The 25,383-nt window shown below is 34.4% G+C and overlaps 3 protein-coding genes across 6 annotated transcripts; all 3 read left to right on the forward strand.

Annotated features, from left to right (window-relative positions):
* The first annotated feature begins 1,524 nt into the window (after window positions 1–1,524).
* On the forward strand, window positions 1,525–4,095 carry LOC131016378 (uncharacterized). Its single transcript, XM_057945067.1, has 11 exons — window positions 1,525–1,633; window positions 1,863–1,913; window positions 1,996–2,169; window positions 2,413–2,544; window positions 2,612–2,751; window positions 2,832–2,921; window positions 3,002–3,277; window positions 3,347–3,448; window positions 3,526–3,714; window positions 3,796–3,863; window positions 3,940–4,095. The coding sequence occupies exons 1-11, from the start codon at window positions 1,606–1,608 to the stop codon at window positions 4,022–4,024; spliced, it is 1,335 nt and encodes a 444-aa protein (XP_057801050.1). The 5' UTR covers window positions 1,525–1,605; the 3' UTR covers window positions 4,025–4,095.
* A 7,550-nt stretch (window positions 4,096–11,645) lies between these two features.
* LOC131016379 (uncharacterized) lies at window positions 11,646–14,845 on the forward strand. Its single transcript, XM_057945068.1, has 12 exons — window positions 11,646–11,927; window positions 12,002–12,052; window positions 12,170–12,343; window positions 12,461–12,592; window positions 12,666–12,805; window positions 13,027–13,113; window positions 13,568–13,693; window positions 13,810–13,962; window positions 14,058–14,159; window positions 14,248–14,421; window positions 14,504–14,571; window positions 14,663–14,845. Exons 1-12 carry the CDS (start codon window positions 11,906–11,908, stop codon window positions 14,742–14,744), a joined length of 1,311 nt encoding a protein of 436 aa, XP_057801051.1. The 5' UTR covers window positions 11,646–11,905; the 3' UTR covers window positions 14,745–14,845.
* A 774-nt stretch (window positions 14,846–15,619) lies between these two features.
* On the forward strand, window positions 15,620–19,569 carry LOC131016380 (uncharacterized). 4 transcript variants are annotated; one of them, XM_057945069.1, is made up of 12 exons: window positions 15,620–16,008; window positions 16,129–16,179; window positions 16,274–16,447; window positions 16,754–16,885; window positions 16,984–17,123; window positions 17,477–17,563; window positions 17,974–18,099; window positions 18,393–18,545; window positions 18,725–18,826; window positions 18,915–19,091; window positions 19,179–19,246; window positions 19,338–19,569. In XM_057945069.1, the coding sequence occupies exons 1-12, from the start codon at window positions 15,921–15,923 to the stop codon at window positions 19,405–19,407; spliced, it is 1,368 nt and encodes a 455-aa protein (XP_057801052.1). In that variant the 5' UTR covers window positions 15,620–15,920; the 3' UTR covers window positions 19,408–19,569. The 4 variants fall into 4 exon arrangements, with proteins under 4 accessions (XP_057801052.1, XP_057801055.1, XP_057801053.1 ...); XM_057945072.1 differs by having other exon boundaries at window positions 15,679–16,008; window positions 19,195–19,246; XM_057945070.1 differs by having other exon boundaries at window positions 15,681–16,008; window positions 19,383–19,569.
* The last annotated feature ends 5,814 nt before the right edge of the window (window positions 19,570–25,383 follow it).

Raw genomic sequence — 25,383 nt, forward strand, 5'->3', positions numbered from 1 at the left:
ATTATAGCGAGGGACTTCACTCATGGCCAGGACCAAGATCCTGGTTGAGAACTACCTCAGCCAGGGCTAAGATCCTGGTAGAGAACTACCTTGCCAGAACCACGATCCTGGTAGAGAACTACCTAGGCCAGGACCAAGATCTTGGTAGAGAACTACCTTACCCGGACCAAGATCCCGATTAAGAACTATCTTGGTCAGGACCAAGATCCTAGTAGAGAACTACCTTGCCAGGACCAAGATCCTAATTGAGAATTACCTTCTTTATCATTCCACCGTGCCAAGTAGGGTCTAATAATGTAGCTCCAATCGTGGCAAAGAAGGCTCCATTATGACAGAGAGAGAAAACCCCATTTTGTGAAGCTCATGCTCCACCGTGGCAAGTTTGTGTGACCCGGTCTTGATCCTTCCATCGTGGCAGGGGAATACTTCTTAGCTTCTCTTACTCCCTTTTTGACATCCTAAAATTCTTTTTAACTTTAAACTTTAAATATTTATTTTGAAAGATGGGATTTGATAGGCTGATGTAGGATTTACTCCTCATCAGTCATCGGGGAAGCAGCGGAAGTAGAAGTTTGGGCGGGGTCGTCCAACAGCATCTTTTATTGAATCAGTTATGACTGCTGTGACCAGAACAGAATAAGCAAGTCCTAACACCATCACAAATCACAATTACTTAGCTAAACATATTCTCTTCTCTTCTTCGATCCATTTCACACACACACATATAATTACCAAGAACAGCATGGTGCAGATCATAAACATCCTTCCTTCGGTGGTAATATATCACAAATACCAAGCATGGCAACATCACAACGTACACCTATATATTAAGCCCACACACAATTCAATCACGTACGATCAAAATAAATGAAATTAATTGACCTCAACGCCGACATCTCCTGGTACCTATCTAACTGAACAGATAAATATATTTATTGAAGAAACGATGATGTTGAGATAATGTGTCCACGATGTTGTTTTTTGTAAACGTTCGATTTATCCACAATCGACCTTCCGACATACCACATCAATTCAATCTGAGTAAAAATCGAATTCATGTTAAAATTATTACAATCAATAAATTAATGTACTTTTTTACATTTTTTAAAGATCGTATTAAAAACCAAAATTAGTTCGAAGTTAATGCATCAATAACTCCTTTAAATTTCACTAAATACAATTATCGAAAAATCAAGCAAATTAAATATATCATTGAAGTTTCATTTGATTTGTATTGGGGTAAAAGAGCCCTACTATAAGTTAGACATTAAATTTGAACCATGCAATTATTGACACCACTCTTTGATTTGTTTAATTTCAGTATCTCTGAACTATAAGTGCCACGTCATCATAACCGGTGGAGAAGTAAAAAAATCTCAGGAGTTTGTTAAAAGACCGTTTGCTTCATAACAGAAGACACGTGCCCTTCCTCTTCGCGCCTTAGTCTTTATTTAATTAAAAAAGAAAAAAGAAACTCACTATTCAATTTGCTCTGTTTGTTTACTCCAAATTATATTTTTCCAAACAACTCCTTACGGCTCTTTTTTGGCGCTATATAAACTAGCTGGAGCGGTTACTCTCTCACATTTTCAAGACTTGAATGCCATGGATTCTCTTTCTCCCTCTGACATTGGTATGTTTTGAAAATCCTTCTCGTTTTTCACTTTCTCCAAATATATCTTCTTGGATTAACTGTTCATGCGTGATCTGTGTATGGGTTTTTGATTTCAAAATCCTTTTCGTTTTTCACTTTCATTGTCGATTTTTTGTACGCTTGATTTCTTCGCGCATGGTTGTGTGTGTGATGATTTCTAGGTTTTGAGTTTATTGAGAAGTAATTTTTGAGTTGATGAAAATGGCAGGTGCTCTGATTTCGAAGGCTGCAGCTGAGGGAGACCCTAAACAACTCAGGGGTGAAGTCTTTTTTCTTGACCTTTCTCCTGATTTATGTGCCTAATTAATTCTAAGATGTTCGTTTTTGTTGTGTGATCGCAGAGATCAGAAAGAAGTTTGAGACAGTCAGAGACTTAAAGCAAATCTGCGATGTATACAGTGACTTCGCTACGGGCCGGAGAGCCTTGCACTACGCGGCTGAAATGGGAAATTTGGTGATTTGCGAAATCTTGGTTGAGAAGTTCGGAGCCTTTCTTGATATCCCGTCTTACAGCGGTTCTCTCTCTCTCTCTCTCCTGCTTCTTTTTGTTCAAATATTCTTGATTTTTTCCTTCTGGGGTTTGGTTTAATTAATTGTCAATCTTGATATACTTACGCTATAACCTGCTTATGTTATTTTGAAATAATTTGGGATTGTCTGCCTCTGATACTTTTATTAATTTGGCATGATTCTTGAATTTTTCTTATTCATTCATCCCTCAGTTAATCTTGGTGTACTAAGACTATAAACTGCTTCAGGGGATACTCCTCTGCTAGAAGCTGCCAAAGGGGAACATGTTAAAGTTGTGGAATATCTGATCAACCATAATGCTCTACATCAGGTGCCGAATAAAAAGGGATTCACAGCGTTGCATTATGCAGTTCTAAAAGGTCCGTGACTTGTTGTTTAGAAGATTGTGATGTCTGTTGTATGCTAAATGATTGGGTTTTGTTTCAGGGAACAAGCAGCTTATGGAGATCTTGCTGGCAAACGGTGCTCCTACGGAGATAGATTCTGTGGATGGAACACCTTTACAAATTGCAGCATCTCTTGGAAATCTCAAGGCTGTGAAGTTGCTGCTGAGAAATGGGGCGACGGTTGGAAATCTCATAAAATTTAGTTGTGCTAATTTTGTGATTAGCAGCTTATGAATGGTGCTCTGCTTTCTGTTTTGCAGCCTAGTTCAGATACTTCATCAATTATGGGGTCCCCTCTTATAAGCGCAATCAAGGCTCGCTCATTTGAATGCGTCAAGTGTCTACTTAAGGTATGTTTGGTTGAAACATACCTTAAGTGATTATCCATCCCATTTATGATAACTTATTCTGTATTCCTTTTTGGTTGTAGGCTAAGGCTAACCCAGAGAAGTGTTTATATGGGTTAACTCCTTTGTCACATGCAGCAAAAGAACGCGACACAAGATATCTGCTGAGTTTGCTTGATGCTGGAGCAAAGCCTGATAATTTTCATGGTCGCGTTAAAGCAATTGAGATTGCTGCTATCGCTGAAAATGTCGAAGCTGTTCGGATTTTGCTTCCACTCACTAAACCTGTTCCAGGCTATTCAAAATGGACTGTTGATGGCATAATGAAGCACGTTCGTTCTGCAGCAGGCAAAGCAAAGGTCTCAAACCACTTTTTCCAATTACTCTTTAACTTATTTGGACTCTCACTCCTATGACATGTCTTGCAGAGAGAGGCAGACAAATGCCGTTACTTGAAGATAGTAAACGATTTAGGCCAGACTGCATTGGATACTCAGGATTACAAATCTGCAGTCGACTGGTACAGTGAGGTAACACTAATTTGTGCTGCACTTTTATTTCAAATTGAGATTGTTTTGCAACAATGTTGGTGTGATGCCATGCGTAGGCTACTTATATCGATCCAACCAACCCAAAGTGGCTATCACTCCGAAGCATGTGCTATGCGCGTGTGGGTAAAGGCATGCTAGCTTTGCACGATGCTGAGCAGTCCATTAAACTGAAACCGCAATCGTGCCCCTGCCCCAAACCTCACTACTCTGTAGGAGATCATGGTATATCATGGCAACTGTTCAAGGTATATATCATGGCATCTGATCACCTAATAAATAATGCCAAGTGTAGGTGTTTATGTTTGTGTTGTTTGTGGTTTTTGAAGAGGTACCACATGGCATCCATTGCCTTCGTCTTGGATCCCAAGGAAAAGGAAAACAGAGAAGCATTTAGGTAATTAACATAACATTTTTTGTCATGTTTTTTGGATTATAGGAAAATTGTTTGAATAGTTTTAATTTGTTGGCAGGGTTGCTTTGTTTGAATACTTTTCTTGGCTGTATCTGACGAGCTGCCCAGCGGAGCTGATGACGTTTTTCCAGCACTTTATGTAGATGATGAATCATGATGTTGTACAAATACATTAGACCATGATATCAATTGCAAATATTCATTGTTTCCCTTATCTCTATTTCTTGCTTCGATATAATTAGCAAATCTCTTCGATATTATTGATTTCACCATTTTTCCAGTTTCTACTATAGGATTATCTTATATGCGAAATCATGATAAATAACATTTGCCTTCATACTGATAATATTATTTCATGAGAACATCTGATACAATAATTTAGTCTGAAGAAAACAATGAACTAATTTCTTATTTTACTTGCACCCTCTGGTTCTGAAAATTCAAACTATGGAAATTCGATTTAATTTTAAAGAATAATCTATTAGAGGTAATATATGAAATTGACCACTTTTATATGGTAAATTCAAAAATTAGTCTATCTAATAATTTTTTAAAAATTGGCTACTTTTTATGTAAAAGTACAAAATTATTCTTAAGACAAAAAATAAAAAATTGGCCATATCATTTACAACTATCTTCGCAGCACATTTCATCTCTCTCTCTCTGTTTCTTTCTAGAGTTGAATTGTTTGAATTCAACCATTTATTACACAGATTAATAATTTGCTTTCAATATTTGGAGATTATTTCTACACAAATTTATCTACACATTCTCCTTCAATTCGCTTTCATTTTTTTTAACATCGTATCGTGTCTACACAACTGAATGTTAGTGTTGGTTGTGAATTAAAGTTTAAGAGTTTGAATTCACAACTAGTTGTTTTGTTTGTGAATTCGAATTTTAAAACTAGAATTCACAACTAATTTGATAAATTCACAACTAAATTGCTAGTGTTAGTTGTGAATTCAAATTTTAAAGCTCGAATTCACAACCAACTCTATTGTCGGTTATTAATTCAAATTTTAAAGTTTGAATTCACAACTAGAAATAATGTTGATCGTGAATTGAGTTTTAAACTTTGAATTCACAACTAACAATATTTCTAATTGTACGTGAATTTAAGTTTTAAACCTTGAATTCACGAATCTCATTCAACACATTAAATCAACTAAAAAATCTTAACCTGGTATATTGATCCACAAAATTATTGATCGAACGGATGAGATATAAGCTTGATTATTCATCTTAGATGATTTTCACCGATTTGAACTGGATAATCTTTGAATGAGTGCTTGATTTACTGTTGTAAACTGGGAATAATTAGACTTAAAACTTAAAAGCATAGAGGCCACCATGAATGACATGCAATGCATGAGGATTTTAGGATGATGACACGTGTCATCCATATATTTAATAATAATTAGTATTTTTATAATACATTTATTCTTACTCAAATGGACAATACAATGGTTAAATTATACTCCGTCCCACCATTTTAGTCCCTTATTCCATTTTGAGATATCCCAAAAAGATAGTCCACTTTTCTAATTAATACTCCCTCTGTCCCAGCTGAAATGTCCTGTTTTCCTTTTTGGGTTGTCCCACTTGAAATGTCATGTTTCCTTTTTTGGCAATACACTCTCTCTCTATACTTAATATTTAAATAATTTCCACCAACCCACTTTATCTACTTTATACACATTTCTTAATCTCCGTGCCGAAAAGAAACAAGACATTTAAGCTGGGACGGAGGGAAGTACTACATAAAAATATTATTTTTACTAAATTGACCTTATTTAATGCTTCACTTAAATGTGAAAATGATGTGTGAAAATAATAAATAAGGGTATAAAAGATAAAAATATAAAAATTAATATGTGTGAAAAGTGGGAGGGGACTAAAATGGTGGGACGGAGGGAGTAATATATATTTGATATTTGATTTCTCACTAATCTTACTAGAATTTTAGAATTGACAATCGATTTCTCATTAATCATACTTTAATTTGAGAATTCTTAATTGATTTCCCACTGATCATACATTCATACTATAATTTGAGAATCCCCAATCGATTTCCCACTAATCTTACTAGAATTTGAGAATCTCAAATCGATTTCCCACTAGTCTTATTAGAATTTGAGAATACCAATCGATATTCCACTAATCTTACTAGAATTTGAGAATCCCCAATCGATTTTTTATTAATCTTACTAGAATTTGAGAATCCCCAGTCGATTTCCAATTAATCTTACTAGAGTTTGAGAATCACCAATCGATTTTCCACTAATCTTACTAGAATTTGAGAATCCCCAATCGATATCCCACTCCCACTAATCTTACAAGAATTTGAGAATCCCCAATCGATTTTCCACTAATCTTACTATAATTTGAGAATCCCCAATCGATTTTTCACTAATCTTACTAGAATTTCAGAATCACAAATCGATTTTTCATTAATTTTACTAGAATTTGAGAACCCCCAATCGATTTCCCACTGATCTTACTATAATTTTAGAATCCCCAATCGATTTCCCACTAATTTTACTAGAATTTGAGAATCCCCAATCGATTTCACACTAATCTTACTATAAAATTTCATAATCCCCAATCGATTTCTCACTAATCTTACTAGAATTTGAGAATCACCAATCGATTTTTCATTAATTTTACTAGAATTTGAGAGTCCCCATTCGATTGGGGATTCTCAAATTTAAGTATGATTAGTGGAAAATCGATTGAGGATTCTCAAATTCAAATATGATTAGTGAAAAATAGATTGAGAGTTCTCGAATTTAAGTATGATTAGTGATAATGGATTGAGGATTCTTAAATTCAAGTATGATTAGTGAGAAATTGATTGAGAATTCTCAAATTCAAGTATGACTAGTGGGAAATCGATTGAGAATCGATTTCTCATTAATCATACTTTAATTTGAGAATTCTTAATTGATTTCCCACTAATCATACATTCATACTATAATTTGAGAATCCCCAATCGATTTCCCACTAATCTTACTAGAATTTGAGAATCCTAAATCGATTTCCCACTAATCTTACTAGAATTTGAGACAATCAAATAAGGGGACATTTACTTTGAATGATTAATCTGGATAGATAAAAATAGTAAGATTAATCCTTTATTTACTTTGGGGTTAATTACGCCAAAACTCATGAACTTTTGGCAATTTCCAATCTTGAACCTTTTTTTAAAAAATAAAAAATTCCCTGAATTTAAGGGGGTGAACATTTTTTCCACGCTTTTGAGCTCCGGTGAGTACCGAGCTAACATGACAATTTTTAGACAATATCGAGCTGATTTGGCGCTTACTTGTACTGGAAAATTAACACATGAAAAATAATATAAAAAGAAAATTTAAAAATAAAATAAAATTAATCCCTTATCACTCCCCCACCTCCGGGTTCGGCGGAACATCGCCGCCGCCGCCGAAGTCCCCTTGAATGTGCTTTCCCTTGAACCCCTCAGATTCGACGCCTCCCCTCCTGTCCTCCCCCGGCCCCCTCTGCCGCTCCTTCCGCTGCCCTCTCCCACAGCCACACCTCTCTCTTCACTGCCCTCCCCCACCACCATCATCAGATCCGCCGCCTTTCTATTCCCCCAACCACCCCCACAGACCTTCCCGGCCGCCGCTTCCCACATCAAGTAGTGGCATGGTTGGGGCTCTGCGAATCTGAAATCACCGCCGCCGCTGCTTGATTACTGGCGAGCTCTGCAATGCAGAGGAACCTCCGTCGCCCTCCCCCACCACCATCACCAGATGTCACTTACTGAAAAAGCCTTAATGTCTTATTTCCCCTTCGAAATCGAGTCCAACTCTTCTCTCTCTTGCTGAATCCGATCGTCCCTGACTTCGGAAAGCAGCATACCCGAAGCTGCCACCACCAAGCGGGCGGTCCCGACAACATCTCGTCAGTTTTTCAGCTGTGAGGCATGGTTGGGGCTCAAAACGACGTCGTTTTATCCCCAATTAAACGACGTCGTTTTTGTTCACCGCCGACGATGCCATGTCATTTTTCAGATCACTTAAAAGGTGCCATGTCAGCACTCAATTTGGGGATTCTTGAAAGTCATGGAAAAATTGTTCAACACATTAAATTTAGGGAATTTTTGATAAAAAAAAAAGTTCATGGAAAGTTTGAAAATGGACCAAAAGTTCATGATTTTTGATGTAATTAACTCTTTACTTTGATGGATTGAAATTTTAGGATATCCGAAAATCATTGATTATTTCTATCATTTAAGCTATTTTTGCTTGATTTTTTATCCCATTAAAAGGATGAGATTAAAGAAATCACACTCTTAAGAATAAAAATACTCAATTATACATATTATCAATGATGCAAAGTAAACGCCCCTGAAAAAACAGGTTCACAAACAGAGGAAGTACTACTTTAAGTCAATCTAAAAATACTTATTTAACTAAATTGTTTGTGTCGATAGAATATAAAAAAACGGTGGGGGTAGACTTACTGCTGCCTACTAGTAATTAGACAGTTAATTAAAAGTTTGATGCAATGCAATGCAATTTATTTAATTACTTAAATGCTACCTCTTTAATAACAGAGCTTGCACACATTTTTATTTGATTATAAATTTGGTATACTTATGTATATAAATGCTCATATAATTATTTATATTTAGAATTTATTTTATTATATCATTGTTGCTATAAAAAAAATTCAACGTGTGTCATAAAAATTAATGACATTTGATGATGTAGCTAATCACTAATAATTACACTTTCAAACATCATTAATTTTTATGATACGAATATTAGTTAACAAGCATCATGTTACTTATATTTTTTTATATAATGTGTCAATTATATTATTTTACGACATTTGCACACGAAATATCTTTTTAATTTATTTTTTAAAATAATTTTATTAATTATTCTTTTTATAATTGTTAGAACTGTATCTGACTCATTAAATATACAATTAACTTTTATTGAAATTTGAATTTAACTTTTATTGAAATTTGAATGAGACTCTCCTAAACAATATTAATATAAAATATATTAGTGGACGGGGGTATATTATGAAGTTATAGCTGAGAAATGAAAAGAGCGTAGCAGAAGACACGTGGCTCTTTCTTCGCGGCTTCAGTCTTGATAAAAATAAATGAATTGAAGATTGAGTAATGAATAATTCTCGAAACAAATATAAATAGTCCTCTGCTGCACTCTACAAACAAGCTGGATTCTAGTTGTGAAACAGAATGATGATTCAAAAGTGGAACGCCATGGATTATGCAGTGCTCATTTCAAAACTCTTTGTGTGTTTTTGATTATTAGTTTCTAGTTGTTGAATTTAGTTGATAAAAACTTTGGGGTGAAGTCTTTTTGTTGCATTGGGTGATGGCAGCGATGAGAAGTGAAATAAATTTTGAGAGAACATGTGAGGAAGAATTCTTGATTAAAACTGCGTTTCATTATGCAGTTTGTTTCAGATAATTTGTTGGTGCTTATATAGATGCAGATTGTGTGGATCTCGTTTGGAAAACGCTCTTGTATGTGCAATCAAGTCTCACTCATTTGCATGCATGGATTGAGTTTAAGAATGTGTTTGTTTCTCTTAATTAATTTGCAGGCTATGGCTGACACAAATATATCCTTTCTCATATGCAGCAATGGAAGACGACACCAGATATCTCAATTCATTGTGACAGTTAATTAATGTTGTAAGTATCGTATTAATTTTACAAAATCAGTATGAGAATCAAATAAAAGCGCAGTACACAAAAATAAATGGGAAAAGAGTCAAATAGAAGGTTTACTTCAAGCTATAAACGCATATACGTACCCTTCAAAAAATTTCAGGCTACAAAAACACCTTTGAAATTAGTTTATTTTTGTTTTGCTTTTACAATTTTATTTTAGTTACAGAGATACAGGAGGTGCGCATTCCATTTTTATTCAGTTGTTCAAGTTAAATTAAATTTATATTTTATTTAAGAAAGAAAAAAAAATCATATCGAAGTAATGAAAAATTTTACAATTAAAATAAATCAAATAGAAAAAATCGAAATAAACTGGAAAAAAATTGAAAAAAGTAAGAGAAAATGAAATTAAATTAATATCAAATTATATAGTGTTAGGTTCTATTGAAAATTAAATATTTTGCGAAATTTAGAATCTTTGAACAAATTAATAATATTGATGAATAAGTCAATAATTTTGATCAATAAGTATTTGGTTTGGAGTTCGAATCCTTGATAGACGATAATTTCTAAAATATCCATTAAGCGGGTGTTTACTTTGCATGATTGATAAAATTGATGATATACTCTTTTTATCCTCGAGAATAGGATTACTCCAATCCCACCCTTTTGATGGGATAAGAATTAAGCAAAACTAAACCAGGGGGTTTAGCCCACTGGCCACCGGGTCCTCACTTAAGTGAAGTGACCCGGGTTCGATCCCTCTTGGGAGCGAATTGGAGATTGAAGATATAAGGTGGATTTTGGTGAATGGAGAGATAAGGTGGTTCTTGGAGTGGATGGGGAACTAATTACTAACATCTAACATGACTTTGTCCGATCAAAAAAAAATTAAGCAAAACTAGCTTGAAGGATAAAAATAATCAAGGGTCTTGGGATATATATCCCAAAGTTGCAATCCATCAAAGTAAACAAGAGATTAGCTTTACTATTTTTATCAATTAAGGCTTCTCCACCAAAGTAAACACCCCCTAAGGGTGTGTTTGCTTTGAGGTATAAAGAAGGGATAAACTACATTTATCACTTTATACCTCGTTTGCTTTGATGTATGAAAAAATCTGGGCAGGTTGGTATAAGGAAGGGATAAGCTACATTTACCACTTTATACCACATTATATTATCCCTTCATTTAGAGGGATAAAAAACAAACATACCCTAAAATTATGGACATGTTCATCAAAATTATTGATATGTTCATCGTTTTGCAAAATATTTAATTTTTCAATGGAACATTTCTATATCTATATATATATATATATATATATATATATATATATATATATATATAGGGAGAGGTTCAGGAAAGAACCATAAATAAAAGAAGACCGGAGAACCATTTTCAGCCATTCGATCATCAAGATCTACGGTGGATGCATCATCTTGTTGGATGAATGCAGATCTTGAGTTCGAATCCTGAAGGGAGCATTTTTTTTTATTTTTTTGAGTGCATTAATTTTAACAGCGGGTGCATTAATTTTTACAGTGAATGCATTAGATTTGATGGTTCTCCCGTTCTCACAAATAATGTAGTTCTCTCTAGAACCACACCCTATATATATATATATATATATATATATATATATATATACATGTATGTATGTGTGGGTGTGTGTGAGGTTAGGTTTCATTGAGAGATTAAATATTTTACGAAACGTTGAACAAATCAATAATTTTGATAAACATGTGACATGTGACATGTCAATAATTTTAATAAACAAGCATTTTGATTTTGGGTTCGATTCCTAAAGTGACGGGATTTTCAATAAATACATATGTTCGTCTAAATTATTATTATGTTCGTTTCACAACGCAAAATATTTAATTTCTAATGCTTTATTTCTCTATGTATATATATTTGTATATAAATATAATTCGATTTTTGATTTTGCATGACTTTTAGAAAATCAAACCGAAATATCAATTTTTTTAAAAAATAAAATCGATTTAAAATCAATTTTTTAATATTTCGATTTGTATATTTTGCTGACTCCTAATAATAAGAGTTACTCCACATCTGGCCGGCCACGATCGTCTTCTTGTCTTCGGAGGGAGGTTAGGGCTTCTCATTTTGACAACTTTTCTTGATAGCTAACACTGTTTTTTGCTCATATTAAATTATTTGCAAAAATAAATGGCATTTTGCGCATCTGTTAGGATTAAACAAATTCAATATTCAATCCCCACCCTTTTTCTTCGCGCCTTCTTCTGTTCTATAAATAAACAGAAGCGGTTTAAATAGAACGAAGTTTGTCTCATATATTCAACAACTAACAACTTGAACGCCATGGATTCTATCTCTGAAACTGGTATGATCGTTACAAAACCTTCTTCTGTTTCACTTATCTCCGATAACTCATTTTCCACTTGATTCAAATCACAGGTGCACTGATTATCGAGGCTGCTGCTACTGGAGACCTTAAAAAACTTAAGGGTGAAGTCTTTTTTCTTGTTATTTCTCGACCTTTTTCTTGATTCCGAGTCTATCTATTCTTGTTTTTGTCTTTTGGTGTCTGATTCTGTGATTTTCATCTTTGTTGTGTCATCGCAGCGATCAGAAGGAAGGTTGGTGATGACACAGACTTCCGGAGAATATGTGATGAATATGGCGACTTCTCCACGGGCTGGACTGTCTTGCATCACGCTGCTGAAATCGGACATTTTGAGATTTGCAAATTCTTGATTCAGAACGTCCAAGTTTATATTGATGCCTCGACTTACCAGAGTTATCTCTCTCTCTCTCTCCCTCCTGTTATTTTTGAAATAATTGGGAATTCTTTGATCTAGGGTTTGTTTTCTTTGTGACTCCAAGTTGTTATACTAACACTATAAACTGCTTCAGGGGATACTCCTCTGATAAAAGCTGCCAAAGGGGAACATGTTAAACTTGCGGAGTATCTCGTCAATCGAGGTGCTTCAATTAGTAAGGCGAATTCTAAAGGATTCACTGCGTTGCATTATGCAATTATAAAAGGTTAGTTGTCTTGGCAGATTGTTGTGTTCTGAAAGACTTTGTGTTGTATGCTAATTGATTGGTTTTGTTTCAGATAATAGGGAGCTTATGGAATTGTTGCTGCTAGGAAATGCTGCTATAGAAGCTGATTCTGTGGAGGGAACACCTTTACAGTGTGCTGCATCTCGTGGAAATGTCGAGGCTGTGAAGCTTCTGCTGTCTCATGGCGCCAAGGTTGGATGTTTTGCTTAAGAAAACTCTTGTTTAAACTCGTATTAGGACAACAATTTTTCTTTCTTCTAGTAGCTTTAACTGATTTCAGGTTGGGGTTTGGAGAAGTATTAATTATAAATCAAGACTATCTTAAATCATTAAAAGTTTTCTTATATTTCTGGAAGCTTATAATTCTTATACTCCTCTTTTGATTAATCCCTTAGCTGAGTTCTGTTTTGCAGCCAGATTTATGTTTCTTAGTTATGGACCCCCCTCTTGTATGTGCAATCAAGTCTCGCTCATTTCAATGCATGGATGCGCTGCTTAAGGTATGTTTGTTGAAATGGAGATACTAGGTTTGATGTCTATTTTGAGATTGTTAGATTTTGATGTCTGTTTGAGATTTGGGGAGTGGGGGAGCATTATGTACTTCAACATTGTTATTACTTGCTGGAAACTTGAGGGATCATCTGATCATTTATGCATGTTGTGATAACGACTAACACTTTGCTCGATAAATTGTTCCCTGTTTTCGTATTACTCGAATGGATATGACATCACTGATGCTTGAACTTTGGTTAGTTAGTTAATGAAAGATTCATTTATAGAAGTTCTGTTTCATCTCTTTAGCTGTAGTTTATTTCAACATGTCTTGTTTTTGCCACCTTCTCTTTTTGTCAGTATCTCATTCAGGTGAAATTCTTTTCTTCAATTTTTTAAGTATTGGGATACATTAAATTGCTTATCATCAATTATCATGGGTTAAGTCCTTTCTCTTTTCAGGCTCGCGCTGACCCAAATACGTATTACATTGGGGTATGTCCTTTGTCATTTGCTGCAAAAGAAGGCGACACAAGATTTCTTAAGTCTTTGCTTGAAGCTGGAGCAGATCCAAATTCATTGTTCACAGTTAACTTCTATGTTCATCATTTCTTTACTGTGCTATTATTCTGTCTTCTACCTAATGCGATTTCACCTCCTGTTGTTTCCTCTTTTCTGATTGTATTGATAATGACGACTTCCAGGGTGATGTGAAACCTATTGAGGATGCTGCTTTGGTGCATAATCGTGAAGGTGTTGAGATTTTGTTTCCACTGACTCAACAGATAAAACATTATCCAGAATGGACTGTTGATGGCATAATGGACTACTGTCGTTCCGAACTAGCTAAAACAATGGTCTGAAACCACTTTTTCATTAAAACAATTGAATTTTGTGAGAATTGAGTGTTTACAACCTCTTTATCTCTCTCTCTCCATCGCATATATTGCAGAGAGAGGAGGATAGGAGTCTTCGCTTCACCGCACTAGAGAAGGGAGCGCACGATGCAATGAGCCTTAAAGATTACGACCGTGCAATAGTATATTTTAGAATGGTAAGTTTTCCTACATTTTCTTTCATAGTGAAGTTGATCATATAAATCCCTGGCCATGTGTAGTAAGACTTGTAATTGTGATGCATAGGCTAATGCTATTGATCCATCTAACCCGAAATGGGCATCAAAGCGAAGCCTGTGTCATGCGCATGTGGATAGACGCGTGCATGCTTTGTACGATGCTGAAGAATGCATTAGACTCGAGCCACAAATCCCCGCCCCCCACGATGGAGATGCTGATGCTGCATATACGCTAGCAGAGGTATGAAATGTGATCATCAGACTCCATATCTACATAGTGATATCAATCCATCATCTAACAAGTAATGTTTGTGATTGTGAAGAAGTTCTTCATTACTGGCCTTGCCTTCACGTTGGAACCTTACGACAAAGCTATTAATGATGAATTTAGGTAACTATACTAATTTTTTCATTATTGCATTTTCTATTTTTACCAAAATATACAATTTTGTAACTATATATGTTTTGGTTTTTGGTGGCAGAACTGTTTCCTTTGATTACTTTGCTTGGTTGTATCTGATGAGCAGCCCGGAGGAGATTGTGAGTTTTACCGGAAAGTCATGACAATGTACAAGTTCCCCATTTTAAACATTGGTTCCAAAACAAGATTGAATTTCCAAAAATTTATTTCTTGAAATCAAAATTGTTCCTTTAGTGCGTTTTTCATTTCCAATGATACATGGCTCGAGTTGGCTCAGCGAATCACGTTGTGAATGCTTTGAGACTATCAATGGCCCCCCAACCCCCTCCTCCCTCGGCCTTCAACCTCCTTCTCAAAAAAATTATAAAATTATCTATATTAATAGAAAAAGAGCCTAATGCATTTTAAGGCACAATTTGTGAATTGTCTATTTTGCCTCTATTACATATTTTATTTTAAGGTTATTTTACATATTTTATTTATAAGAATATATTAATTCATTAGATATTACACTTAATCTATATGATATATATCTATAGCTATTGATAAGGCTTATAAATAAATATATCCATTCAATAAATTATCTAATAAAAATAATAAATTAATAAATTTTTTAAAATAATAGATTATCAAATAAAATAACATTAATTACGCGTACAAATGTACGTTCTTTCTGCTAGTTAAATAAAAAGTAAAAATCGAGAAATTGCATGACTAGGCTAGTTGACATGCCTTCAAGTCATAGAAGGTTTAAGGTTATGGTGTATTCATTGGTCCCATTTGTGCCACATGTCTTATTTTTATAGAATAATAATGTATAGAAAAATAATGATTTTATTATGGAAGAGTTGGTGTCCTCCTCAAAAAAAGAAGATTAAGTTGGTGTCATTATAAAAGTAGAATTATAGGTTGTGTATTATGGAAGTAGAAAAATAAATATTTTATTAAAATTATTTTTAAGTAATTTTTTTACAATCATAATATAATTAGTTATTATTATTAGTATTTTTTTCTACAATTATTTTTTGTAGCGGTAGCCGGTTGGGAATATGAAACCTGAAATGCATATGCTACATAGAAAGAGTGAAACGTACGGATGCGAGAACGGCATAAGAGCTTTGAATTTAAAAACCAAACAGATGCCATCTCCAGCCGTACACCGGCAGCAGATGCCATCTCCGTCAATCTCAGCTAAGCCACGATCGCCTTTCTATTCATCTTCATCTTCTACTTAGGGCTTCTGATTTTGAGAAATTTTGCTCTTTGGTCGTATTAAATGCGACAAGCCAAATTATTCTGTAAAGTAAACCGCATGCTTTATGAAGACACAATCTATAAATAAGATGGAAGTTTCTCACATATTCTACAACTCAAACCCCATGGCCATGGATTCTACTTCTGAAATTGGTGTGTTTTTTACTATACCCCTTCTGTTTTACTTTCTTCAACCATATTTTTGCACGCTTCATTCGTATTTGCCTTTTGAATTATTTCGAGCACTCATTTTCCAGCTGCTGAAAATGGCAGGTGCACTGATAATTGAGGCTGCTGCTACTGGAGACCTCCCAACACTTTGGAGTGACGTCTTATTTCTTGTTATTTCTCCGTCTTTGTTTTCTTGATTTTTTCAATGTCTAATTCTGACATTTTCATTTTTGTTGCGTGATCACAGAGATCAAAAAGAAGGTTGATGATGACCAACAGTTCCGGAGAATATGTGATGAATATAGCGACTTCTCCACTGGCCGGAATGTGTTGCATCACGCGGCTGAAGTCGGACATTTTGATATTTGCAGATTCTTGATTAAGATCGTCAAAGTTTATATTAATGCCTGGACTTACAAGAGTTCTCTCTCCCTCTCTCCCATGATTTTGCTTGCGATACTTAATTTAGAATTTTTTCCGTTGTGACTCAAAGTTGTTATAACACTGTTGATGCCTCGACTTACAGGGGTTCTCTCTCTTTCTCTGCTTCTTCTTCTTGCGATACTTTGATACTTTTATTAATTCGTTATTATTCTTTTATTGTTTGTTCTGGGGTTTGTTTTCTTTGTGATTCCAAGTTGTATACCAATCTTTTAAATATTTTTTCAAGTTTAATTAATTATTCCTCCCTTTGTTAATCTTGGTACTAACTCTATAACTGCTTCAGGGGATACTCCTCTGATAGAAGCTGCTAAAGGGGAACATGTTAAACTTGTGGAGTATCTCATCAAGCAAGGTGCTTCAATTAGTTCAGGGAATTCAAAGGGATACACTGCATTGCATTATGCAGTTCTAAAAGGTCGGTGGTTTTGCAGGTTGCTTGTGCTAGTTTTTTATGTAGAAGATTGTAATGTTGTGAAAGACTTTGCTAATGCTAATTGCTTGGTTTTGTTTCAGATAACAGGGAGCTTATGAAATTGTTGGTGATAAAAGGTGCTCGTATAGATGCAGATTCTATGGAGGGAACACCTTTACAAATTGCATCATCTCGTGGAAATGTTGAGATTGTGAAGTTTCTGTTGTCTCATGACGCTATGGTGGGTAAACACAACCTTGTGTTGCACTGTTTGCAAATGAAAGTTTTTCTTATGAAAAATCTTGTCTAAATTATTGTTTGTTTTTGTCATGGCGTTACTTGTCGTATTAGGACATCGATTTTTGTTTCTTTCAATAACTTTAACTGATTTCAATTGGGGTTTGGTGAAAAATTATTTATAAATCAATACTATCTTAAATAGTTAAAAGTTTTGAATGTGGAAAAGAGTTTAACTAGTTTGGCATGTCAATTGCTACTGTATCCAGTCATAATGATATAATCTCGTGAGACTGATGTACTATTGGAAGCACATATTTCTTTTGATTAATTTGTTTGCTACTTTCTATTTTGCAGCCAAATTTAGGTTATTTAGTTTGGGAGTCCCCTCTTGTATGTGCAATCAAATCTCACTCATTTGAATGCATGGATGCGCTGCTTAAGGTATATTTGGTGAAATGGAGATACCCGTCATGTCTAATTCGTTGTTTGAGTTTGACGTCTGTTTTGAGATTGGGGGTTATTAGCCCCATTATGTATTTCAACATTTTTATTACTTGAGCAATCTTCCTACAGTCCTACCATCGATGCATCTATTTCAACATTTTTATTACTCGAATGGATATTACTCATTCTTGTACTTTGGTTCTTTAGTTATTGAAAGATTCACTCGAAGAAGTTCTATTTCATCTCTTTAGTTGTAGTTACTTCAATTTGTCTTGTTTTTGCCACCGTTTCATTTCATTAGTATCTGGTTCAGGTATAGTTATCATCTTCAATTATATATCTGATAACTTATTCAGTTTTGGACACACTGAATTGCTTTTCATGGGTTAAGTCCTTTCTCATTGCAGGTTCATCGTAACCACGCTAGTTATTTCATTGGGTTTAGTCCTTTGTCATATGCAGCAAAAGAAGGCAACGCAAGATTTCTTAAGTCTTTGCTTGATGCTGGAGCAGATCCAAATTCACCTTTCACAGTTAATCTCTATGTTTCTCTTTTCTTTACTGTGTCTACATATGTCTATGATATTTTATTTTCAGTCTGTCTCTTGTTGCCGACATCCTACACCACATCAATCTATCAAACCAATTCATTGTCGTCTAATCTTTTTGCCATTTGATGAGCGAGCTTGTAACTCCTCTCTTTTCTGGTTGAATCATAAAGAATATAAATTTGGTGCATATAGTTTTTGAACCTATTGCTCTCTAATGCAATTTCACCTCCTGTTGTTTCCTCTTTTCTGGTTGTATTGATAATGACGACTTCCAGGGTCATGTGAAACCTATTGAGGATGCTGCTTTGGCACATAATCGTGAATGTGTTGAGATTTTGCTTCCAGTGACAGAACCAATAGAACATTATCCAGAATGGACTGTTGATTGCATAATGGAGTACTGTGATTCTGAACTAGCTAAAACAAAGGTCTGAAACCACTTTTTCATTCTCTCTGTCGTCAAGTTTTTGATGGTCCACACTCCACATTATTATACAGTTTAGCAAATCTTTGATTTTCAATTGAATTCTGTGAGATTTTAATATTTACAACTTCTCTCTCTCTCTCTCTCACACACACACACACACGCACATTACATATCTTGCAGAGAGAGGATGTTAAGAGTCAGTGCTTGACCAAACTAATTGAGGCAGCGGAAACTGCAATGGACCATAAGAATTACCCTTATGCAGTTGTACATTTTACAGAGGTAAGTTTTCCTACACTTTGTTCCTAGTGAAGTTGATCATGCAACACCCTGGCCTATGCGTAGTAAGATCTGTGATTGTGATGAGTAGGCTAAAATTCTTGATCCATCTAACCCAAAATGGGCATCAAAGCGGAGCGTGCTGCATGCACACGCGGATAGACGCCTTCTTGCTTTGTATGATGCTGAGGAATGCGTTAGACTCGAGCCACGCTTCCCCGACCCTCACCACGGAGAAGGCACCGATGCTGCAGCTCAGATATTCAAGGTATGATCATCAAATTCCATATCTACATAGGGATTATCAATTCATCATCTAAAAATTTAATGTTTATTTGTGTTTGTGTTTGTGAAGTACTTCTTCAATGCAGGCCTTGACTTCATGGTGGATTTTCACAACAAAAAAACCGCTGATGCATTTAGGTAACTATACAATATTTTCTTTATATGTTCATCTTTAACTTTATACCAAAATAAACAATTTTTGTAACTTTGTTTTGGTTTTTGGTTGCAGAATTGCTTTCTTTGATTACTTTGCTTGGTTGTATATGATGTGCAGCCCGGAGGAGATTTGTGAGTTTTAGCCAAGAGTCATAACATTGGACCATATTCTATACGTTTATTCATGTAACATTGCAAATATTGGTAGCGATTGCAAATAGCAAGAGTCACGTAATTTGTGAAAGCAAATAGTCATAACATTTTTTTCTCTCTACATTCTTGCGATATAAGATTTTCATTTGTAACATGAGATTAAATTATTACTTCTTCCGTCCCATTAAAAATGACTCACTTTTTTTCGGCACAGAAATTAAAGAGAATGTGTAAATGATTATATTTTCAAAAATTAATTATTGTCTTTTGTGGAAATGAGCTATCTTTAATGAAACAATTTAAAATGAAAAATGAGTAATCTTTAATGGGACAGAAGGGATATTATTATTTGTTTCCTTTTAATGGGACAAAATGTAATTATATGGTTAAGTTCTACAAGTCAGCGCCTAGATATACTTAGCGAAAATAAATAATTCTTATACATATAAAAATGTATAGAAAGTACCAATTTCAGAATATAAAAATGTATAGAAAGTACCAATTTTGAATATGAAGAGACAAAATTGTTCTTATAAAGAAGTTACAACTTACATGTCATACTAAATATTATTCAATGTGAAAGATTTAATCGGGTGAAATGGAATTAATAATTACATCAACACTAATACTTTAACATATCTTTCTCAATAATTAAAATTGTCAAAATATTCAATCTTTTTTGTAATATTGATGACCTTAGATAAGTTTTTATTAATTTAAGCTTTAAAAAGCTTCTTTCAACATATGTTACAGTAACATGCTATGTTAATAAAATTTTATAACCAATTGAGACATTCGAATAACAATTTGCGACTTGACACATACTCCCTCCGTCCCACGAATCTCGACACGTTTTCCTTTTTGGGCCGTCCCACGAATCTTGACGTGTTTCCTATTTTGGTAATAATTATTACACTCTCTCTCCTACTTTATCACCTTTATTATATTCCTCTCTCCTACTTTATCACTTTTATTACATTCTCTCTCATACTTTATCAATTTTATACTTTATTAATTACACACTTAAGACACTAATCTACAACTCCTTAATTCTCGTGCCGAACCCAAACGTGTCAAGACTCGCGGGATGGAGGGAGTATAAGAATTTCAACGACGAACAATAAATCAGTAGGCAAAGTAAATTCTGAGTAAAGATAATCTAAAATCAATACCAGATAAATTATCATGAGAAAAAGTCGAATACAAACTAACACATGAATCTCTTAATCCATTCTCATCTTATGACTTTAACTTATTTGAATCATATAAAAATTTAAAAATACTTTCAAAAGTTTTCAATTTCTCAAATCTATTCTTTAAAGAAGCAATTGACATGTCCACGACAACCAAAAAATATCTAAGTCTAAATAACTTTTCAGCTAACTGATTTTCTTCGCCCTCATTATTCTTCTCAAAATATTTTTTTCTAATCATAGTAACATTTTATTGGAAATATAGGCTCTACATCCATTTCAAGTGCAACACTATTAACTACAGTTATATTTGTTATAAAACCTTCATCTTAATAACAAAGGAACAATTGAGTGTCCTTCACTCTATTGTATAATTAAAAAAAATAGAGTTTCTTCATTTTCATCTGGAACAATCAACTCTACATTTCACTCTACAATTGAAACTGATTTTTAAACATTACATAATAATAGAAACTAATTTTCAACGTTAGAAAATTTATCCCACATATGATCGACTAATGCATCACGAAGCGTAAAGTGAACCACTTTATCTTTGATTTTTTTTTTATAACATCCAAGAAATTCTTGAAAATGACTTGTCATTGTTTCAACATTTGGAGTTGACACTTCTCTTGTATTTTTAATTGGTGCAGACATGTCACTTTTATTCTCAACAATCATATTGTGCATAATAATGCACGCTTTCATTATATTATGCAAATGTTTCTTTTTTCAGTAGCGGGCTGAATTTGCAACAATTGCAAATTGGCTTTGAAGAACTCCAAATGCACCCTCCACATCTATCCCACACGAGTCATGTCTCATTTTTTTTTCTTTTTTTCTTTTTTTTTTTGCAGAACGCAGTTCATAAAAAGTTTGTACAAGTGTGGACCACTTCAGATATATTCCATCAGCTAAATAGTAGCTCACATCATACTTTTTTCTGTGTATCATATAATGTGCGCATAGCGTGATACCTCTAGCAAGGTAACTGAAAAGATGAGATTTTTCCAACACATTAATATCATTATTGAATCTTGGTATACAAAAGAATACATGTCATATCCAAAGGTTATAATCAACAACGATTTCAATAATAATCGTTGGAGATCCACTAAGAGCTACATACGAGCCTACCCAACCCGTTGGATAATTTTTTCACTTCCTATACATATAATCTAGACTATCTAACGTTCTTGGAAAGCCACGTTGTTTACCAATATAAAGTAGTCTAGCAATATCACTAACATTAGCAGTATTAGATATTGATATGAAAATATTTCCACAATTGCACGACATAATTTCTTGACATATTTAATTGTAGTGGACTCACCAATATTTATGTACTTGTCAGTAGCATCTGCCGGTATCCCATATGTCAATATTCGAAAGGCAACTGTTATTTTTTGCGGTGTGGACAAGCCCTATCTTCTAGTGTGATCCCTGCATTGTTCAAACCAACCATTTATTATTTTTGACAGAACCAACAATGCGGAGGAATAAACTTCAAAACATTCGGAAGCGTCTATGAAACATTCTTTCGTTGAATGTTGGATTTTCATAAAAATAATCGTTGAAGATATGATGAGCTGTTGTTTCTCGGTCACGATGGATTATCTTGTGAACAAGAACTGAACTTCCATGAATTCTTGTAACATTTTGATATTAGCGAGTTGTGCTACAATAAGACTGTTATTCAAAATATGTTGACCCATTAATTGACGTTCAACATCACATTCGTTGATTAATTGTTCAAGCACATCATCAGATGGGCTTGGACTTCAAAATGAAAATAGAAAAGAAGTACCAACATCATGATGATTCATATCTTGTACTTTTTAATTTGAGTAAAAGAAAAAAAAAATATGTGTATGGATTACGAAAAATGTATTGATCACTATTTTAACTAGCGACAAAACTGCAACTAAACAGTGTAATTGTAGCACGAAAACAGCAAGCAGAGTATCGTATCCACATGGACTATTATAACAAATCACTCTAAGTAATCCTAAGTAAACTATGGTAATATTCAAGCAAAGCAAAAGATTAAAGGTCAAATAACAACAAATAAAATTCAGGTAAAAGAATCAAATGATAAAACGACTGATCCTAGGGAACAACTTTGGTTGTTCGCGTGGGGTTCGGCAGGGTGATCCTTTGTCTCCTGTTCTTTTTGGGTTAGCAGAAGAAGGTTTTGAGTCGTCTCCTTTTGGATGCTGCGGATAGAGTTTTTATTGCTCGGCTCTTCCCTTCCCACCTTCTTTATGCGGATGATGTTCTGTTGTTCTGTAAGGCGGATAGTCGTAGTTGCAGGATGATTGATTATATTCTTCAGATTTATGCTGCCGTCTCTGGTCAGTTTTGCAATAAGGCCAAGTCCACGATTTTCTTTGACAAGGGTGTCCCTCTTCTAATACGCCGTCGTTTGAAGCATGATTTAGGTTTCTCTATTAGCTCTTTGCCTTTTATCTATTTGGGAGTCCCCATTTTTGCTAGTCGGGCGTCTTCTGCTCGTCTGGCATGCATTCAGGATCGCATTATTGCTAATTTTCCTAGATGGCAGGGCATGCAGTTGTCTATGGCGGGCCGTATTTGTTTGGTCACCTCGGTTATTCAGAGTGTGGTTGTTCATAGCATGTTGATTTATAAGTGGCCGGTGAAGCTGTTGCATGACTTAGATCGTGCTTGCCGTTCCTTTATTTGGACTAGCAGCATAATTTCCAAACCGAATTCTTCTGTAGGTTGGAATCGAGTCTGTGCTCCTAAAGCTCAAGGTGGTCTAAACGTCAAATCTTTCACTCACATAAGTCAGAGCTTTATGCTTAGGTTGGGTTGGCTGATGATTACCTCTGAACTTCAGTTTATCGATCAGTTCATCATACTGAAGTTAACTGACTGACTCATTATCAGTCTCAACCTTGAACTATTTCTTAAACCGATCTTTCATTCACTATTCACATCAGTTTCAATTTTAGTTTTACTCGACAAAAATAGCCTATTGGTGTATTCTTCCCCCCATACACCAGTTCAGTACCCCACCGGAACCCAATAGATTAATTCAATTTGAATTATGTTGCCAATTTAATTTGATCACATTTATTTGGTTGAATAAAAAAATTGTTTAATTTAATTTAAAAAATAAACAATTATGATTAAATAAATTATTTCTTCAATTTAATTTGACCATAAAATATGGTATTTTGTACAATTTTCTAAAATAAAATTTGAATTCCACGTTGACTTTTATGAAAATTTACTAATTGAAGTACTAGATAAATTGATATAATTTGAAGATCACATCAATTTTCTCAGAACTTGGTTATGGTATTTCTAACTTCAAAGGAGATGATGATCACAAGTCAATTATGTTATTTCAAACATCAGATGAGATGATGTTATAAATTCAATTATGATATTTCAAACTCGAAATGAGATTATGCATAAAAGTCTGTCATGGTTTTTCAAGCTCTATACGAAATGATGTTTATAAATCGTTTATGATCTTACAAGCTCCAGATGATATAATTTCGCAAGCCAACTCTGATATTTCAAGTACCAAATGAAATGATGTTGAGAAGTCAGTTATGATCCAGATAGTGATGCTCAAAAGATTGACGCATAAAAGTCAAATATAGTATTTCAAGATCCATACGAGATGATACTCAAAAGACAAATGTCGTCTTTCAAGCTCTAGATGACGATTTGGTCATATAGGGTTAAGATGAGATGGTGCTCAAATGACAAACGCAGTCCTAAATAAATTCTTATATGTCAAATAAATTGTACAAAATTAATAAATATTGTCTATGTATAATTGACAACAAATGTGACAAATCAGTTTCTTCATCACACCCTCGATCAAATTTTCATATTTTTGTTTCTTCTCATTTTTCTAAACTCTTTAATCCTACATCGATCTTTTATAAAAAAATCATTAAATGAAAACTTATATAAAAAAACTATTAATATTATCTCAATAAAAAAAATACTCCCTCTGTCATCAAAAAATTTGTCTCAATCTCCTTATTTTCTATTTTTGTATATGGGTCAACCATCAACTTTACAACTTAAACACTATTTTTATACTACTATATAATTTTTTTTTTTTTTTTTTTGATTGGGCAAAGTCATGTTAGATGTTAGTAGTTAGTTCCCCATCCACTCCAAGAACCACCTTGTCTCTTCATTCACCAAATTCACCTTATATCTCCAATCTCCAATTCGCTCCACTTCACTTAAGTGAGGACCTGGTGGCCAGTGGGCTAAGCCCCCTGGTTTATACTACTATATAATTCTATCATCAAATAACTTTTTACCTGTTTTTATTAAAACACGGGTCCGTCCCTTTGGGACAAACTTTTAAGGGACGATGAAGTAATTTTTTTTTTTAATTCAAAATTTGGGAGGGAGCCCGGCCCTGCTTACATCCACTTTTATACTATGACCGGAATTCATAATAATATAATGAGAATGAGAATGTGACGTATATAAGAGTTTTCAATTTAAAAACCAATTCCCAAACTAAGCAGCCGATCCTCTCCAGCCGCGGCGGCGGCGGAATGCTAATCAACTGGACCACGGCTTCGCCGATTTCCTACGTGTTCTAGTTTCTCCTCTTCTTCTACCGCGACGATCGGAGCCAGGTTAGGGCTTCTGATTTTGAGAAATTATGTTGTTGGTAGCTATGCTTTTTGCTCGCGCGATTATTTGCAACAACAAAATCAAAATATGCTTTATTTGTAAAGAATAATAACGTTTACTTTATAACAGAAA

Source organism: Salvia miltiorrhiza, chromosome 3 (assembly GCF_028751815.1).
Source record: "Salvia miltiorrhiza cultivar Shanhuang (shh) chromosome 3, IMPLAD_Smil_shh, whole genome shotgun sequence".
In the NCBI taxonomy this organism is placed as follows: domain Eukaryota; kingdom Viridiplantae; phylum Streptophyta; class Magnoliopsida; order Lamiales; family Lamiaceae; genus Salvia; species Salvia miltiorrhiza.

Excerpts from the sequence above, each read along its gene's own strand:
- LOC131016380 (XM_057945069.1), top strand. The coding sequence starts at position 15,921 with ATGAAGACACAATCTATAAATAAGATGGAAGTTTCTCACATATTCTAC. Across the intron at positions 16,448-16,753 it reads TAATGCCTGGACTTACAAGA|GGGATACTCCTCTGATAGAA; the intron begins GTTCTCTCTCCC and ends TAACTGCTTCAG. Across the intron at positions 18,827-18,914 it reads CAGTTGTACATTTTACAGAG|GCTAAAATTCTTGATCCATC; the intron begins GTAAGTTTTCCT and ends TGTGATGAGTAG.
- LOC131016379 (XM_057945068.1), top strand. The coding sequence starts at position 11,906 with ATGGATTCTATCTCTGAAACTG. Across the intron at positions 11,928-12,001 it reads GGATTCTATCTCTGAAACTG|GTGCACTGATTATCGAGGCT; the intron begins GTATGATCGTTA and ends TTCAAATCACAG. Across the intron at positions 12,053-12,169 it reads AGACCTTAAAAAACTTAAGG|CGATCAGAAGGAAGGTTGGT; the intron begins GTGAAGTCTTTT and ends GTGTCATCGCAG.
- LOC131016378 (XM_057945067.1), top strand. The coding sequence starts at position 1,606 with ATGGATTCTCTTTCTCCCTCTGACATTG. Across the intron at positions 2,545-2,611 it reads GCATTATGCAGTTCTAAAAG|GGAACAAGCAGCTTATGGAG; the intron begins GTCCGTGACTTG and ends GTTTTGTTTCAG. Across the intron at positions 2,922-3,001 it reads GCGTCAAGTGTCTACTTAAG|GCTAAGGCTAACCCAGAGAA; the intron begins GTATGTTTGGTT and ends TTTTGGTTGTAG.